Source organism: Leptinotarsa decemlineata, unplaced genomic scaffold, assembly GCF_025532065.1.
Source record: "Leptinotarsa decemlineata unplaced genomic scaffold, Ldec_3_MD MMD2_tig00026328_RagTag_RagTag, whole genome shotgun sequence".
NCBI lineage: Eukaryota > Metazoa > Arthropoda > Insecta > Coleoptera > Chrysomelidae > Leptinotarsa > Leptinotarsa decemlineata.
In genome coordinates, this window is record NW_027412688.1 from 15,029,943 (window position 1) to 15,049,675 (window position 19,733).

Sequence of the window (19,733 nt, forward strand, 5' to 3'; positions counted from 1 at the left end):
ATGATTTGATCACTTTGTTCATGTGTATAATAAATAATTTCATAAGAACTTCGTTTGAATAATCTTCATTTTGGAAGATGATTCGAAACACCGTCGATAACTCTTTGTAAATTACTTATAAAAGTAACCGAACTGCTATAAGCTTGATAATTCCACTGCTACCTAAATCCAAATTCTAAAAAAAAATAATGTTTTTAGAAGAAGCGACTTTATTGAGAAAACTTGACGATTTAGGTATAGGGACCTGATATATCATCTTGAAGCATTTTTCACCATCTTTCAATTTACCGAGTAATATACAGGAGGTTTCATTTGAAAAAATGAACTTTTGACTACTTTCATGCACAATGGAAATAATAATAATTTCAGCATGCCCTGTATGATATGGAGTCGATTTCTTGGTGTTATTTGAATATTTCGAGTTTGTCCAAACTATCATCAAAATATCAACTTTTCAGGAATTGAGAGTACTGATGTACTTAATTTCAATTAAGGCTATGTTTTGGACCATATTTAGCACAATTTATATTCTATCTCGAAAACAGATAGTGATAGGTATAGGACATTATCAACAAAAAAGTATTGAAATATCAGAGCGATTCCAAAAGTATATTAATATATGGGGTGTTCTATTCAAAAAAATAAAGTTGCTAGGACTTTTTGATGGAAGTGGCAACGCCGCAATACTGAAAATATTTTAGATCGATAGAACAAATAGGGAAATGTGGGAGGTGAAATTTTCAGAGAAATCATGCTTTGCGTTTTCCAGAAACGTCTACTAACCTACCATCGACCGTGAGTCACGCTGTAGATGTATACAATTTCCAAGAATATGATTTTAAAATTCAATTCATAAAAGGTATAAAAAAAAAGAATAATGGTGAAGTAAGATTATGTTTGGATGCTAGAAATATTAATAAATACAGTACATCTCAATATGAGGCACCTTTAAATATTGATGCAATTTTTTGAGCACTACTAATGTGAAAATATTTTCGAAAATAGACTTGAAACATAGTTTTTGGTTAATTCCACTTCACAAAGATAGCAGGGACTATACAGCATTTTCAATTGATGGAGTCTTGTATAGATTCAGTAGTTCCATACGGTTTGCAGAATTCTTGTTCAGCATTGGTTAGGACAATATATACTATCCTAGACAAATATAACGATTTCATTCTTCACTATATTGATGACATCTTGATATATTCTACAGACTGGGAAAGTCAGCTGAAACACATAAAATTATTGATTAATGAATTGGATAACGCAGGACTTAAAATTAATATTGATTTAGGATATAAATTGGACACAAAAGGAATAAGCATGGATGAAGAAAGAGTTGAAGCTATAATGGAATAAAAAAGACCTGTAAATTTAAAAACATTAAAGGGATTTTTGGGAATAATAAATTATTTCAAGAAATTAATGCTGGACATAAGTAACAAAACATTGAGTCTAGTTGAATTATTGAAAAAGAGCAATAAATGGAAATGGGGACAAGAATAAGAAAATGCATTTAACAATATCAAAGTGAAGTTTGCAAATAATTTAAAAATTTACCATCCTAATTACATTTATATTAAGAACTGATGCATCTATATTTAAACTTGCTGGAGTTTTATTGCTAGAACAGGAAAGAAAAGAGGTACCTATATGTTTTGTGTCGAGAGTGACCATAACATTACAGCATAACAGAACTAGAATTTGCAAGCATAATCTTTTGTATAACCAAATTGAGATTTCATTTACTAGGATGTAAATTTATCATTGAGACAGATCACATGTCTTTATTGAATGTAATGAATAACAAATTATTGAATAACAGAATACATCGAGGTGCATTACTTTTGCAAGAATATGATTTTGAAATCAGAGATATAAAAGGAAAAGACAATATTGTTGCGGATGCATTAACAAGATCAGATGGCAAAGTGAAAAGAGAAAGAACTTTACAAATTGGGGTAAATATATTAATTGACCAACAGGGAATATTTTCGATGAACAAAATTCTTGAAGATCAAAGTAAATTAGAAGCAAAGGGTGTAATTGAATGTAGAAAAGTCAATGGTATTTGCATAAAGATTATAAAGGATCAGGAACTATATGTGATTAGTAATGATTCAGCTCATAATATATTGAAGTATTTACATGAACGTAATGGTCATCCTGGAATGAGAAAAGTATGGATAATGTTTAGTGAACATTATTTCTGCAGAAAAGATATTCAAATAACCAAAGATTTAACAAATAATTGCAACATTTGCCAACTTTATAAGAGCAAACATTTTGTTAATACAAATATCCCAAGAGATATAATTACCACCAACAAATTAGAAGGAATTGCCTTTGATTTCATTAGTAATTTAATAACAGCAAATAATAGAAACAAACATATTCTTGTAATAGTAGACATTTTTACAAAATTCATAAAATTATATCCTTGTAAAAGAACGAATGTACAGATTATAACAAATTGTCTTCAACAATATTTTAATGAAATAGGAAAACCACAAAAATGTATTTTGGACAATGCAACATATTTTCAAAATGACAGATTTAAAAACTTTTGTCATAAAAATAAAATCAAATTGATATTTACCAGTATTGGACATCCAGAGTCGAATCCATCGGAAAGATACATTCAAGAAATGATCAAATTTCTCAGAATATTATCCAGAGAAAATCATCAAAATTGGGAAAATAATTTACAAGAGGTAGAGAAATATCTCGACCAGTTGCCACACAAAGTAACAAAAATCAATCCATATTTTTTAAAGATGGGACAACATCCTCCCAGAAAATGGCTGAAAGAGGAAAACAAAACAATAGATGAAAGTTTATCAAAAGTAAGAATAAAACAGAATAAAAGTGGTAAAAAATATTTGATGAATAAAAAGAAAACACATAAAAACGTAATCTTTGAAAAAGGTCAACCTAATCACGGAAACATGGTTAATACCAGATATAAATTATACAATTGCAACTTTTTTTTCAAGACGTGATGTTTTTGTAACTTAACATAAAGTTAGCGGTAGGTACAACTTTTCAATTACAAACAGTTTTTCATAACTTCACTAGACCAATGATGCGTTTCAATTTTTCCTTGTTTATGTTTGAAAAATTCATTTTGTTTCGTAACTTGACGTCGAGTTAGTTTTATCATAATATGAAGATATGGTTTTATTGTTGAGTTTTTCAAAATTTGAAGTAGACCATGATGTTATCCTAGTAATTTGGTGATTGGTAGCGTAGAAAAATATTTTCTTTTTTTTCATTAAAAAAATACGTAAAATCTCTCAGCCGGCAAATTTGATACCGATCCCAGTTACGTGCCGAAACGAATAATTTCGGCAAATACCCTAGTTTTACGATTAAGTCGTTCACAGCTCAAATCATGCAGCCTTCTACATACATTATAAATCAATGCCCTGATAAGGAGGAGTAAATATCTTCTTAATACATAATGAAACAAGTGATTCATGACTTATTGTTCACCCTCACTTAGTCCATTGAAATGTTACATTCTTTAGGCAGTGTGCGTTTTTCAAAGGACGCAATTTCATTTTTTATATGTAGAGAGTTAGTATGAGCTTAAGTTCAAGTTTGTGGAGTCGCAACCTTTGTCACTTAGCCGCCATCTTGAAAAAAGTAGTTCAAAGGGTTTTCGCGCTGTATCTCGTAAACTAGCAATCCTATAGAAAATTTTATGTTACATTATTTGTAGCAAACTGAATTGTCTACAATTTTATTTCTATTATTTTTTTGTAAAATGAAAAAAAAAATGGTAAACAAAAATAACTGAATATTTTTGACCAAATTTTCTTTTGGGCGTTATAACTTCTTTCTGACCATTTTGCAATGAAATATAATCAAAACAGTCTAATACAGGGTTTTTCAACGAATAATTTACTGATGAAGTGCCCGTCATCGTACTTTAAATGAACTCGCATCAGAAGTTTGCAGAATTTTCAACCTGTCTTGCAGAAAAGGGGCCTTTTCTTTTTGTTGGAAAATTGCTCCCGTTCAGCTGATTCCCACAAAAAGCGAAAAACACTCTTCCAAATAACTATAGACCAGTCGCTTTGCTATCAGAGATATCAAAAATCATGGAGAAAGCCGTAAACCACCATATCTTCAAATATTTAGAAGGCTTCAACATCTTGATCCATCCTCAATATGGCCGCGGAAACAAAGATCAACAGGCGACCTTCTATCATATGTCACCCATATTTGAAATAACGCAATCGAGAAACATGTAGAGAGTTGTGTATGTCTTCAGCTTCCTGAAAGAACGCTCTCTGCAAGTGGCCGTAAATGAATATCTCCCGAATACTTTCACCATCAACGCTGGTGTTCCCCAGGGATTCATATTATCTCCAACCCTCTTCTCATTGTATATCAACAACTTATTGGAAAAAACCAAGAATCCAATATATTGCTTTGCTGACGACAGCACACTTGTCTCGTCATTACATTTGGTTTCCAGGACATCGGTTGCGGAAGCACATCTTCACCGTAGCAGGAGGTTGAATGTCTCAATGAGGATCTAGAAGTAGTTTCGAATTTTAATGAAAGTAACCGGGTTCAATTCGATGCCACAAAAACCCAGGCATCGGTTTTCAACAAAAAAGATAAATGTCTCCGAACCGGATATAATAATGTCAGCTCAGACAATTCCGCTTTCTGCTTCGATAAGTTTGTTGGGGGTTAAAATGGACACCAAAATGTCATTGCACTTTCAGATAAAATATACGACTGTAATCGATTTGTTATTGATTGTCCGGCATGTTCAAAAATACCTGGCGTATTTCTTATGATATTGCAATTGTCAGTTATCCGTTTCCTCAAGTCATCCACATCTGGTACAGGAATTTTATAAACAAGATACTTCAGGTGACCCCATTGATAGAAATCTATCTAAAGGATTCATATCAGGACTGCGAACTAGCCAATTTTGAGGTCCTGCACGTCAAATCCAGCGATTAGGGTAAATGATGTCGAGTTGCTGACGAGCAAGAACACTGGAATGAGCTGTAACCCCGTTGGGTATAAACCATATTGTTGTCTCTTACAAGTACCGGCACTTCTTCTAACAAAATGGGTAAATGGGCCAATTAGGTAGTCACCAATCATTCCTACCCAAACCTTCAGAGAAAATTGTTGCTGAAAATTACTTTCTCTAATAACGTGCGGATTTTTGTCGGCCCAAAAATGGTCATTGTGAAAGTTGATAATAGCATCTCGTGAAAAATTTGCTTCGTCTGTAAATAAAATATATGGTAGAAAATTATAATTGTGTGCCATCGTATCAATTAACCACCTGCAAAACATTAACCTGTACTTAATACTTTCAATCTAGTTAGGATTAAATAAGAGCCTTATTTTAAATAACTATAGCAAATTTCAACCAAATCGGTGTAAGGATATTTATGATATTTCATAAATACCTTTTTTCAACTTTATATTTTTATTACATTCTGGAACGCTTTAAAATAAACTGACAATGTTGAAGCTTATTAATATATCAATTTCTGTCCAAATATGCATGACGTATCTTATCAAAAAATGTGTTTTTTATGAAACTCTTTTCTTCTGATATGGATTCGGCTAAATTTCGATTTGACGATCCAATTAGATGCTTCTTTGTGATAGGTGAAATTATTGGATTCTTGCGACGGTGAAAATAGGAACACACCTCAATTATTCCATGATTTCTATATCAATACTGGAAGTTGGTTGTTCCCTGTACGTTTCTCTATACGTTTCTTGTAAATGTCTAAGTGTTCAATGTCGAAAAATATTGAATCAACATTTTTAGGCAAGTTTAAGTGCAATCTTTGAAATTTTCGAGAATTTGAGGGAGGCAATGAACACAAGCAAAAAGAGCATACGTGGGTTATGAGCAATGTCGGAGGACAGTGGGACGCGCATGGGGCCTTTCACCCCGTGTAGTCGCCTGGATCTACACTGCAATAATAAGACCTATGTTAACGTATGGAGCCATTGCATGGGGACCGAAAGTTCTACAAGCAACGGCCATCCAAAAATTATACCAAATACAGCGACTGGCTTGTTTAAACATCACAGGAGCCATGAGAACAATACCAACCGCGGCAATGGAATTAATCACGGGTCTGACCCCTCTGGACCTGTACGTTAAGGAGGTTGCGTTGATGGCCATGGTACGATTGCACACGGCTGGTGTAAACCTAGAAGTAGAAATGGGTCGATTGAGGTTGGGCCTATGGCGGAAAGCGCTTATGCGCAACCTCTGCTGCAGGCAACAAGTGATGCAATTGAACCCAGGTTTGTGTTTAATAAACCCTACAAAATACAAATCAAGCAGAACACAGAGTCAGATGTTACAAATGCAATACGGATTTATACAGATGGCTCAAAAACCAAAGAAGGCTCAGGATGTGGAGTGTACTCCAGATCACTAAGCCTAAGGATTAAGTGGGGAATGGGAAGAAATACCAGCGTGGTCCAAGCAGAACTGGCTGGTATCTCAATCGCCACAAAAGAAATAACCAAGAAAAGAATTTCTGGCAAAAACATTACATTCTGCACTGATAGCAGACAAGCACTATTAGCCTTGAACAGACACCGTGTTACTTCAGGGCTAGCACTAGAGTGCCACGAAGATTTAGCCAAAGCCTCGATAGATAATAACATTATCCTGAGGTGGGTTAAAGGGCACAACAGGAGTAAAGGTAATCGCATTGCCGACTCTTTAGCCAAGGAAGCGGCTGGACTAAGAATTTTAGGACCAAGTGGCACCCACGGCCTGATGACCGACAATTGCGGAACTAGTCAAAAGTTACACCCATGCTCAATCTCTAAAGAGATGGGATGAAATCAAAGGATGTAATCTTGCCAGGATCACCTTGGGCGACCCTGGGAAGCTGGCGCCGAAGAAATATCTGGCGATGACCAGGAAAAATCTACGCCTTACAGTAGGATTTCTGACTGGCCACTGTCAGCTAAGGAAATACCTACATAATATGGGGCTAGTGGCCACACCTCTATGCAGGATGTGTGAACAGGAAGATGAGACTATCAGGCATGTCCTGTGCTAGTGCCCGGAGTTATCGTCAATAAGAGAGTGTGTGTTCGGCGAGTCTTGGCCTACACCTGCCGATATAAAGGAGATGTCTCCCAGCGACCTGTCCACCTTCCTGGAAAGGATAGGATGGACGACGACCTAGGAGGACAACTCCTCGGGAGGATGTACAATGGGTCACATGTGGCCTAAGTGCGTGGGCTTACACTCACCCTCCCTACTCTACAGACAGAAGGAAAGTAATTTTTTGAATTGAGTAGGGAATATTTTTGTAAAGCGATTAGTTTTCGAGAAAAAAACTTTCTACTTTCTATCATTCTACAGGACGTGAAAAATGTTTTCCCGAAAGTTCCAAGCTTACCACTTGCCATATATTGATGGAGCAGTAGAAAATAAAATGTATGCAACGGTAATTAACTATTAACCTCTGTATTACCTATTTCTTGAACATTTTTAGAGTCAGACCACTAGAGGCTGGAGACGTATTCGAAAACAAAAATCATATTACTTCTGATTTGATTTCAAATACCATGTCTCAGAATAGTTTCAGATTTTGGATCAATATTTTCGAAAACAAATTTGTTCCATGATTTTCATGCATTCAAAATTATTTTTAGGTGTCGAACATTTCATTATTTTATTTATCTACTCCGATTTTATTTCAGATGGTCAATCAGGCCATGTTTGCCAATTTTGGACTGATCTACGGTGAGACGCTGACGAAAATGGCAAATGGTCATGCAACTGGAATAACTTTAGTAATGGCGATTAGTGTAGTTGTGACGAATACTGCTGGGTTTACGGTAGGGCCACTTCTTAAAAAAATTAGTTTGAGGACTCTCACCTTCATTGGTATAAGCTGTGTTGGAAGTGGATTGATTATTACCAGCTTTGCAACTGAGATTTGGCATATTGTCATAGGCTATAGCATTTTCACAGGTGAGTTGATCATCAAAATTTACATCCTGAGAATCATACTTTATCGATTTCCCAGTCAGATAGTATATAAGAAAACAATCCGCTATATAAATTACCAAACGTGATTCGATGTCAATTGATCTTTCCTCTCGTTTCACAATATACTTGATATGAGTGTCACTATTTTTAGGGTTTGAAGGCCGTTGATTTTCGGAATTTCTTCCTGACGTTTTGATGGTGCGAGTGGCTAGCTTCTTCAGATGTTTATACATCCTGTAATATCTCCGATGACTTGATGTGCTTTGTAATATTCTTTTATATAAATAGGGCTTTCAATACAGCATGCATACACTTTATATTAAAGAAACTGGAAGGATACAGTATTGCACGTAACTGCTGAGCTTTCGTACAAAACTTTATATCAGCAATAAATCATTTTATGGCACACTTCAGTGATGGATTATCCGTCCTACTCTTCTCTTAATCACTGCAGATGCTCATGCTGATGATTTCTTGGGGTATGGAACAGCTATTACAAAAATTCTGGAAAACATTGTAGGATTGGTCAGAAATTATAAATTTTGAATTTTCAGCATCTAGAACTAGTGACATAATTTTCAGCAATAGATTAACGGACTTCACTACAGGATTGCAGTTGTATCAACAAAATTTGCAACTCGGTGAAATTCCTAGGAATGATATTCGATAATAAAATCAATTGAAAAGATCAAGTCACACATTCAGTGTCTTGTCATAAGAAACTCATCCAAATTACTTTCCGAAGAAAACTGGGGTTTCAATCAATCTACATTCATGGTCTTTCACAAGACACTTATCAGATCGAAAATGGATCAAGGTTCAATTGTGTATGTCTCCGCAAGAAAGACAATCCCTAAGCCGCTAGATTAGGTTAGGTTAGGTCCAAAGTGAGTGGGTCTATTCGACATTCCACCGCAACCCGTAAGGGTTTATTGTGGCTCACACCTAGTCACACTCGACCAAATGAACTCAGCTTCTCAACGAAACCGATTAGTTTGTATGGTGAGTGGTCTTTCTCAGGTCAGAGAGTACGGCTCTGTCGAACTCTAAAAACCTGATTCGGTTCCCTGTAAGAAGGCCTGTAAGACATCATAGTGAATAAACGCCTTGGAGTGAGCCAATCCTGGAAGATTCTGCCAGAAATACATAAATATTCTTGCCATCCAGGTGTTCAATATTTGTTAGGCAAAGCATAAAGCGATGCCAATGACAGGTTCTGATCCAATGAAGCTGCAGTACCCTCCTTCGCAAGGAAGTCAGCAGCCTCATTACTTTCCAGGCCAGGATCGCCAGGAATCCAGACCAAAGACAATCTGTTAAGTCTTCCTATCGAGGAGAGTCGTTTTTGGCAATTTGCTACCAATTTAGACATTTCTCGGTAAGAGCCAAGAGCTTCCAATGGCACTTGACTGTCGGAGAATATTTTTATTGACTTTACGAGGTTGGATTCTTCCAATATCCCGCACACAATTCAATAGCGTAAATTTCCGCTTGAAATACACTCGCATAAGCTCCTAGGGAGGTTGTTGTCTCTGTCCTGTGTCTGCAACTGAAAACATCTGCACCAGAACCGGAAGATGTTTTTGATCTATCTGTGAACCAACAATTATCTGCTCTCAATATTTCCTTCTCCCAGAAGCTGCTAGATTTCGTTCATAACAATGCAATAAGAATTGTGCATGGTAGCTTATAGAACAACTCCAGTTCGAAGTTTCTCTGGAAAATCTGAAGAACCTTCGCTTTACTTCTAACGACAGAAATTGAGCTTATCATATGTATCCTTGTTAGCCGCAAATATAGAACGACTCTTCACGATAACACCTTCACAACCAGACACAGGACAAACTTTTGAAATAATCTTCTTTCCCTCAATATAACATATCAAGTATGATAGTATGATAATAAACGGTAGGATAAAACCAACAGCAATGATGGTGTTATTGAATCATCTTTAGCGGAAATTTCACAAACTGAATACCTACAAAGGTTATACTGTGGTTAAAAATAATTACGTATGCTATCCATCATCCATATGCATTTATGTAGTGAACTTGTATGCAATATATGAAGTACTCAGATTTATAAATTCCAACATATTGAAAAATTTCTAAACCTGTCGGACTCCTTAAGTTCCATCTCAACTTTTTTGAAAATGTTTCCGGAACACCTGGTAGAACTGTTGATGAGAAATCAGTTGAACGTAGGTACTGGGGAAAACTTAGCAACTGTGAACTTCATATGGTTGATGTGGTTTGACTGAATTAAAAAAAATACATGTGCGGAATATTTATGGTATCTCAATTTACAACATTTCAAAATGAATGACGTACCATTCAAAAGTACAGAAGATTGTAGTAGGTTTTTGCAGAGAATGTTTTATGACTGATGACTGCTTATTTTCAGAACAGGAAGCAGAAAACCGCTTTATGAAATCTGGAGTGCTACAAGATTCCACTTTAGGAACTCTTTTATTACCCATCGATACTTCTCATCTGGTAAATTATCAGGTCTGGTAGAAAAGTTGTTCAGCATTGAAAAATACATCTAGATTTCATGGCCATCTAAGTGAAGTTTTATTTTTTAACCTTTTTTTTTAATGGGGACTACGAAAAACAAATTGTTACTGAAACGATAAATATGCAACATCCTGTATACGATGGTTTATTTTAAAAGACTGTAACATTACAAATTACACATCTATGGTGTTAGCCACGGTCAATTGTCATGGCCATTTAGATGACCATGACTTCAAATCTATATGTATTTTTCAATGCTGAACAACTTTTCTAAATAACATTTTCCGATATTTTTCAAAATAAGAGTACTTTACTCTTGTCACAAAATCAAATATTTGAAGGCTCCTCGTATATTACGTGTGTTGTACTGTATTTTGTTGGTGCATGTTTAGTTTTAGGAAATGCACAAACTTTTATCAGGAATAACTTTTTGTCGATAAACCCTTATAAATAAATAAGTTTCCCATATGGTACATACTTTGGGGAACGGCACTGTATACCTATATAGTAATAATAAATTAATTTACCACTATTAGTGTCCAATCTCCATGTAGTCTTTTTCAACTAAAATTACTTTTTCAATCCTTTTCTGCCAGTCTTCTTCGGTAATATTAGATACTTCTTCAACTAGCTCCATTACAATCTTATCAAATTTTGGAAAATTATCTCTACGCCTGATGTTTTGTTTCAATTTTCCCCAAATCAACTCGATGGGATTGAAAACACAAAAATAGGGGAGAAGTCTCTCAAGGGCATACACTTTTTCAAATGTTTTTGTCTGGAAAACTTCAAGTAGTTGGTTTCTGGTAATCTTTCGGTAATCTTCAAAATACAAATTGTTATCTATTAAAAAACTTTGTATTTTATCTTTCCTCGAATTATTATTCTATACTTTGTTGAGCTGTCGTGAATGACAGGAGGCGTTGTCAAGAACTATTACACTATACGCATCCAAATTTGGGATCAATGTGTTTTCAAACCATTCCTCAAAAATATTAGCTTCCATGTTCTTATGATAGTTAACATTGCAGTCCTCAAGTTTTTTTTGCAGACATGTTAGGCGTACACATTCTCGAACCATCAATCCACCCTTTCGTAATTGTGTCGTGAATATCATACCAATTTTCGTCTTAATAGAAAATTTGGCACTGTCCTTGTCTATATTTGGTTATTTGTTCTGATTATTTGTTACGCAATTCCACTATTCTTCTGCTTTCCATAACTGCTTGACATCTGTTTATTATTTTCCTATTTTCTTTATCCAATTCTGAACAGTTTTGTCACAGCAGATCACGTTATGGCCGGAAGTATTCGATTTCTTCCTTATGATTTCAGTTATAGAAATCTCATTGCTTTTGTAACGGTCGTATATTTTTTTTTCAATGATTTTATAAACATCTAAAGGTTTTGGTAATCTCATATCACATCGCGTCTTGCGTTCATAAGGTTTGTTTTTGACTATTTTACGTACAGTTGAGAAAGGAATTTCGGTCAAATCTGATGTTGCTAGTAATAGTGTTTTTTTCCTCGAAATCAAACTTGATATGTAGATTCTTATATACATTGAAACATACTCTCTGTGTTTCAATATTCAAATGCTTCCAAATCTTCTTCACTGGTATCTCTTTTTCGCATTGTTCACCATCGCTATTGGAATCACTATACAGGAAAAAGTTTGCGTTATTATCACACACGTTATTACTATCAGTACTTGTCCAAGGACGCCACATTTTAAACAGATAACAAAAATTTCAAGTAATTATAACTGCACCAATATCGAATTTCAACACTCAAATCGCGATCAGTTCCTGATTATTGACGACACGAAGGCGATACTTATTTCCACATTCTATTCGTCACCGTAACATGACTTCAAATTTAATTTTATGATTCTTCTCCCAATCATAAAACTCGGTTAGTAAAAATTACCCAATAGGAACCGCCAATTCTTCAGTCCACCTGAACCTGAACCTGAAGTTCGCAGCGGCATTATTTCTCTGTATTGGTTTTTTTGGCCTTTGAGATGTCGATAGCTTCAAGTATTCACAATAAAGGTTACTTCGACTGTACAGTGTGCCTACTCCTCTCTCGAATTTATCTAGACAAGAAAACATTGAAAGTCCTCAATATTGTCCACATTTAATTATGCAGATTACTCTCTATGGGTCTAATCTCACTTTGCAATCTAGGAGAAAAATCCAAAAAGTTCATAATTGTTATCTGAGATTAATATTTGGTATGAGAAGACGGCAAAGAATATTACATACTCCAAAAAATTGGGTGGCTTCATTCCGTCGAGCTTTTCCACAAAATCATAGTTACCTACTTACTGAAGAATTCTTTTATTTACATCGAAAAATCAGATTCAAAACAGATGTTCATAATTTAAATGAAAGACTAAGTCTTGTTGACTTTCCACAATGAATTTTTCAGGAGATCGTTCAATTATCAAATTTCATTTCTCTATAACCTAGTCCCATAAGAAATTAAAAATCTAAAATTTGAAGCATTTCAAGGCTCCTACAAAAACACTGGTGTCATCTCGGAGGTGAAATTTTGTTTTACCTTATTTTTGAATCAAGTATGCCTCGTTATATGCTGACTTTAGAAATAATGCAAATGAAATACGTACGAACTAAAAAAATTAAAAACAGGTTCAGAAGGGTTAAGTGGAAAAACAATTCTCGTGATTTGCCATAATGGGAATTGGACTTAGCTCTTGTTCTTAATATGAAACTACTCTCTAACACTGACGTATTTAGTATTATGACTGATAACAATAAAGGCAATATTATCATGATTATTATTATAATTATATCTAATGGTTAATTAAAGATGGAAAGTGTGGATGCACATTCATAGTGTAATGAAATGAGTATGTTTTGAATAAATCCAAAATTTCTACTTCTATCTCGAAATTCCGACATCAAATTAGAAATTTCGACCTTGAAATTGAAACTCTGACATCATTTCACGAATTCCAAAAATCGGACTACAATTTCGAAATTCCGAAATTTCGACTTTCAAACTCGGATTTCTGCCAGCAGCGAGCTCTTGGTCAGTAGATTTCCTGATGTATAGATAAGAATATATGAAGATTTATAGATGTAGTATAGAGTGGTATAGTAGGGATTTTGATTTAAAGCCATTGTTGTTTTACGGTCCCTTGAAAATGCATGTTCTTCAACTATATTTGAACGGAACCGGTTTTATTGTTAATTAAATATATGTGATGAATAAATTGATTATTCGAAAGTAAAGATAAAACGATATCAGAATATCGGTTATAAATCCAATTGTGTATCGACTAAAAAAAATCTGAACAAACTTTCAAAAATGATTGCTGGTAATGAATAATTTTTATATTAATGGAGAATAGGTTGAGTGGGCAAGATTCAAAGAAAGTTTCCACAATTTTCAACTCTGTGAGGTGCGTACTTGATATTAGAACATTCTTAAAACCTGATCGATGAGCGAGAGAATTGTATTTTGTAGGCTTTGAACTTGACGTTTGCGAAAGTAGATTTCTGAACATTTATTATATTGTCATCTTCAGAGAGTAGAACGGCCCTCAACGCGATTTTTTCATTCGAAGAGTTAGATCTTTGATTGCTTCGAATAAGTTGTTTAAAATCCATAAACAAAATATTTAGAAAAATTTTGGTGTTTGTTTGTTTCTCTGTTCATATGTCTGTTGTGTTTCTGAGTTTTTTCTATTTTGTCATTAACTAAAACATATGTCGATTTGAAACGTTTACCATCGATTATGTCAGCAGTGGTACAGATCCTTTTAGATTTTGAGAGACATGAGACATAGAAATCATTAGTTTTCTGAAGTAAACTGTTGCCGTTATCTCATGAAGACGCCAACTTGGTTGATGAAACTCACTTCGAGAAAAGTATTGCAGTGGAAGGGTTGTTTTGTTGTTTTGGAAGGGTTTTACTTCTGGTTTGTATCTGAAAGATGTATGTATGCATCATTTTATGAAAAGTTCTATTGTAGTTATTTTTACTTCTTTTGGAAGCTTTCCACATTTTCAGTTCGATGATGGAAAAGTAGAAAGCCAGAAAGCTGATTTATTGTGAAAATATTTCCTTATGAGTCTGTATATCCGTCTGTTATCCTCTGGTCACATAAAATCGTAATGTTACAAAAAAAATAATGCTTCCTTTTGTGTTGTTACCTGAAACGGTGCTGACGATGAGATAATGCAAGTATCTAGTCCCGAAACTTCAAAATATACCATTGAGTATGAGGAGGTAGTTGTTTCTGAAGAGTTTTTCTCTGAATTTGAATCAGGGTTTCTCAAACTCATTGTCCAACGTACCCCTATTAGACCTTCAAGACCACGGCGAACACCTTGAAAAAAATATTGACTATTGATAGTCATTTTATTAAAAAATAATACAACCAAACAATAGATACACATGTTCAGCCTTAGGTAAGAGAACAAATAGAATATTTTATTTGTGTGTGTTTTTCTGATTCTGATTCGCAAAATTATTGTTTGAAATTGAACTTTTATGTGAAGAAGACGCAATAGAACTCGAAATAGTTTGTACATTTTGTGAAATGTGGACAAAGATTGATTTTTGGGACATTTCCCACACAAAGAACCAGTTGTTAATCATTGATTCATGTTTGAAACGCATTTTCGTTTATGATCACTTGATAACTTAACGTCAGCGATTTTTTTTGTTTTGACAACTAGCATGCGTGCGCAGTTCTTGTCAACAAGCCGCCGCCATTACGTAAATTTTATCGCGTACCCCCTATAGCTATGACTGAATGGCGTACCCCCAGTGGAACGCGTTACCCACTTTGAGAAACCCTGCTCTACATAATTTTATTTTTTTAAGGACAAAACACAAGCACCACAAAAAAATCCTTAAGGCGCTCTCAGATCGGTGTCTGTGTGAAAGTATAGATTCACATTGGATTTGAATCGCTGGAGAATAAATCCATTTGGAAAAACGTTCTCAGAAAGTTTATTTCACATAAACGCAGTTCTCCAGATGAAAGAGTTCTCAAACAAGGAAGTTCGAGGTGTACTGAGTTGAACCTCAATACGATGATAGGCCACAGTCCGTCGCGAATTTCTGATATGTACCGCTCTTGTGTCAAGTCACTTGAACACTTTCCGTGAAAGTATCTGTAGAAGAGAGAAAAATCTCCAACTATAATTTAAAATTTTTCATCATCTGAATGGCGAAGTTTTGGACCGAAATTAAAAGAGTTCGAAGATGACGATTGGGGAAACATCATGTATTGATGATACACCAACCTTCTGGATATTCAGGTTGTTCCCACTTACAACAATAAAGGCAATGTGACATGTTTCTGAAGCTGAAGTCTGTTAAATTTTTTTCAATATTTTTTCAAAGAAAAAATCAATATGAGTCTATGTTTGAGATCAACTCGTTCTGAAAATTGCAGCTTGAAAAATACAGTAAGATTAATGAACAAAATATGACACTCTTAAAATCATTTACTGTTATCTTATGATCATAACGCAATGTAATATCTATGTGCCGTTGCTAATAAACCTTGTGGGTGATGCAACACAAACAAACACACAAGGTCGAAAGTTTTAGAAATATCTAAAGCCACTGTCAGAGATTCTTCACATTTTCAGATGGGAATAAGTCACGTTTGTTTGAATGTGGTTGACACTGTATCTGGGTTCGGACTTCCATTGTATGAAAATGTGTTAACAGATTTGAAGTCTATGAAAGACAAAATTAAGATAAGTATATTGAAATTATACTAAACTAACCAGACCGAAATATTCGAATGACTTAGTCAAAACAGAAATAATGTCAAAAATTAGATGAAATTGAAAAATAGAGTAGAAAATGAAAATTGCAAAAAGGTAATTTGTGAACAAATCATTGTAATCTCGAAATAAATGTGAAACGTCAATTATGCAAACAATAAAAATTATAATGATGAAAAATTAAAATACTGAGATGAATGTTAAAAAAAATAAATGAGACGAAAGAAAGAAAGAATAAGAGAAACATCATTTCGAAACAAGCTACCACATTTCTATTGACGGTATTTTTCACTTAAGTGTATACTTCTATCGAATTATTGATGTTGGGACCAAGAGGATTAATCAGATTGCATGAGTGATGTACGTGGAGATTCATTGATAGTGCCATATTGAAGAGAGAGAAGAGTCTAAGAACACACGCTTCCACGGCCGGAGTCTCGAAGTATCAGCAACAACTGTCACGTTCTTTCCGACCACTGCCTACCTGCTGGATTTGCTCTCTAATACAGAGAATCGTGATCGCAATTATTTATATAATAATAATTATTACTATCTTTTCTAACTAATGTTATTTTTTGCATATAATATGATTTATCACCAGTTATGAACTTTTTGAACCAATCTAGATCGCCGTTGATGTCATTCAATCATTTCTGAGCGATGCTCATGCGACGTTTTTTTGTCAAAATTCAGCAGTTTTCAAACGAAATTTGTTGCCTCACGATTCATGCCCCAAATTTACAAAAAACTGCATGGAATGAGCCAACCGATATGCCGACATCCTCAAAAACTTCTCTAATGGTGATTCGACGATTCTCCATAACAATTTTCTCCAATTTCTCAACATTTTCCTCGATTGTGTAGCGTCGTTATTCACATCTTCTCTACCTTTCATGAAAAACTTGTACCACTTGTAAAAACTGATTCAGAGTATGATCACTGTATGCCTCTGTCAGCTTTTCAGCTGATACTGTAAACATACTTTCGAGACAAGTGTACCAACATCAGAAAACTGCTAATCGAATGTATGGAGCCCGCGAAATTCGAACATTCACCTTATTTTTTGAAACACAGTCCACGTATGAACAAAAATGTTTTATGCGAAAGTAATGATAGAAATTATGACAATTCTACTTCGGAAAACGATCGATAGATAATGATGATGATGATGATAAATGCATCAAATATAAAGAAACTATGATTAGCAATTTCAGTACACCGGCTTCAAATGTGGTTGAGAATGTGTTTTGGTGAATTTTAGTGGTTTGGACTTCTAATGCCTAAAGTGTGTTTGCAAATAGCAAAACACTCGAACTGAATTATAAAGATGAATTCTTAAGGAGAAAGAGATTATTATAAAATGAGAAGATAAGGGTATGAAATTCAAACTCATAAGAACGCTATTAAAAAAGTAAATCATGCCAAATTATTGTTCATTTCATTTTTATAATCTATTTCTAACCTGTAAATACTATTTCACTATTTTTCAGACAATGAAAATCCAATCCTCCAAGTTCGTCTCCAAACCTATCAGAAACTTCAGTGTATAATCCTGGCTATGGATCTAGTGTATTTTCCTGAGTTAATGAAAAAATACCTATTTGAAACAATTTATGAAATACTTTCAGTAAATCAAGATTTTCGTAAGTTGCTAATAATTGATTTCCGTTTTTATAATTGATGAAAATTAATTTTTCGACAAACAGACATGGACACCAGAAGTGGAGAGAAAACATTGAAAAACAACAGCAGTGAATACTTCGTTAGATGACTATCAGAAAACAACTATTTCTTTGGCCTAAAACACGATATCTTCACATTGGGGGTCATCGTTTCTCGCTGTTCCTCAACCGGATCTTGTTGAAATTATCCGGTTATAATCTCCTCAGTGTAGGACCTCGACACGAGTTTCGATCACTTGGTGTTAAAATAACGATTTGGTGTTGGGAAAAAACTCCAGTTATATTCATTACTACACCAAATCTTCCAAGTAGGACATATAGTGATTTATTGATTATGTGTAATCGATAATAACCAATATTGGTTATTTGTTAGTTATTAGATTTATAAATCAACTGGATGGATGAAGCACCAATGTTATGAACCATCCAACTGGAATGAATTTAAAAAAATTCCAAAAATCATGTACTGCTGTTGAGAGTTCAATTTTTTCTTATTAAAAAAAAATGATTATTTGGTTCATATTGTTATATTTATCTTGAAAATATTATAAATCGCATATTTGTGCTAAACTATACATAAAGCGAAAAGAGTTGAATATTACTACCACTACATCTACTTTTCTGGTAGTGTAAAAAATAAATTCATCACTTATTCATTATAAACATCTACTACAGATCATCTCATTTGTGACAAGTGGATATGATAGATTCGAGATTATCAAAGTTGATATTGAAAGGTGACAGAGATTATCAGAATATAACTCTGTTTAAAATCTGTTTTTCCGTTAATCAGCTGTCGCCCCCATACGAACGACAACTCTCAGAAGTTGAGAAACTTGTTCGAGCTAAGGACTAAAGAGGTATCATATCATAGTCCAGGGTTTATGGACTACTCTATCTCTGAACACGTAACGAATACCATTTTACCATTATAGTAAGAAGTGAGTTGAGCAAGGTCAACAAACTTCTGAACACGTAACAGCACACCTTGATAATGACAAATGAGATTTTGTCGAAACGTCGGTGAAATTAGAGATAATATCACATACACGGATCAAATACCCGGAAAAACCAGTTATATATATATATATATATATATATATATATATATATATATATATATATATATATCTATATCTATATCTATATCTATATCTATATCTATATCTATATCTATATATATATATATATATATATATATATATATATATATATATATATATATATATATATATATATATATATATATATATATATATCGTTTGTATAGATGAGTGGGAAAGTAGGGATTCAAATAACAGAGTGATGATTGAAAATACTTCTGAATACTACTTACTCGCACCCTACTACCAGTCTTCTTCGGTAATATTAGATACTAGATATAGTGGAATTGGCCGCGGTGGTAGTGCGCCCGACTCACGATCGGAAGACCGTGGGTTCGATTCCCGCCTCGACCAGATATTTTTCTCGGGAGAATTTATCTGGTTGAAGCTGGAATGATTCTGCAACCGTGTTAGGAATCACACGTTAAAAGGTAAGACCTCGTTAGTCCTTAGCTCGCACAAGTTTATCAACTTCTGAGAGTTGTTCGTATGGGGCGACAGCTGATTAACGGAAAAACAGAACAGATTTCAAACTTCTTCTTTAACTAGCTCTATCACCTTCTTATCAAATTTTGGAAAATTTGTTCAACGCCTGATGCTTTGTTTCAATTTTCCCCAAATCAACTCGATGG

The 19,733-nt window shown here is 34.3% G+C and overlaps 1 protein-coding gene across 1 annotated transcript in view; it reads left to right on the forward strand.

Annotated features, from left to right (window-relative positions):
* Positions 1–19,733, forward strand: part of LOC111510205 (uncharacterized) — an 86,337-nt gene that overhangs the window by 37,485 nt on the left and 29,119 nt on the right. The window contains 1 exon segment of the mRNA XM_074182526.1: positions 7,732–8,005. Within this exon segment, the coding sequence (XP_074038627.1) occupies positions 7,732–8,005 (274 nt within the window).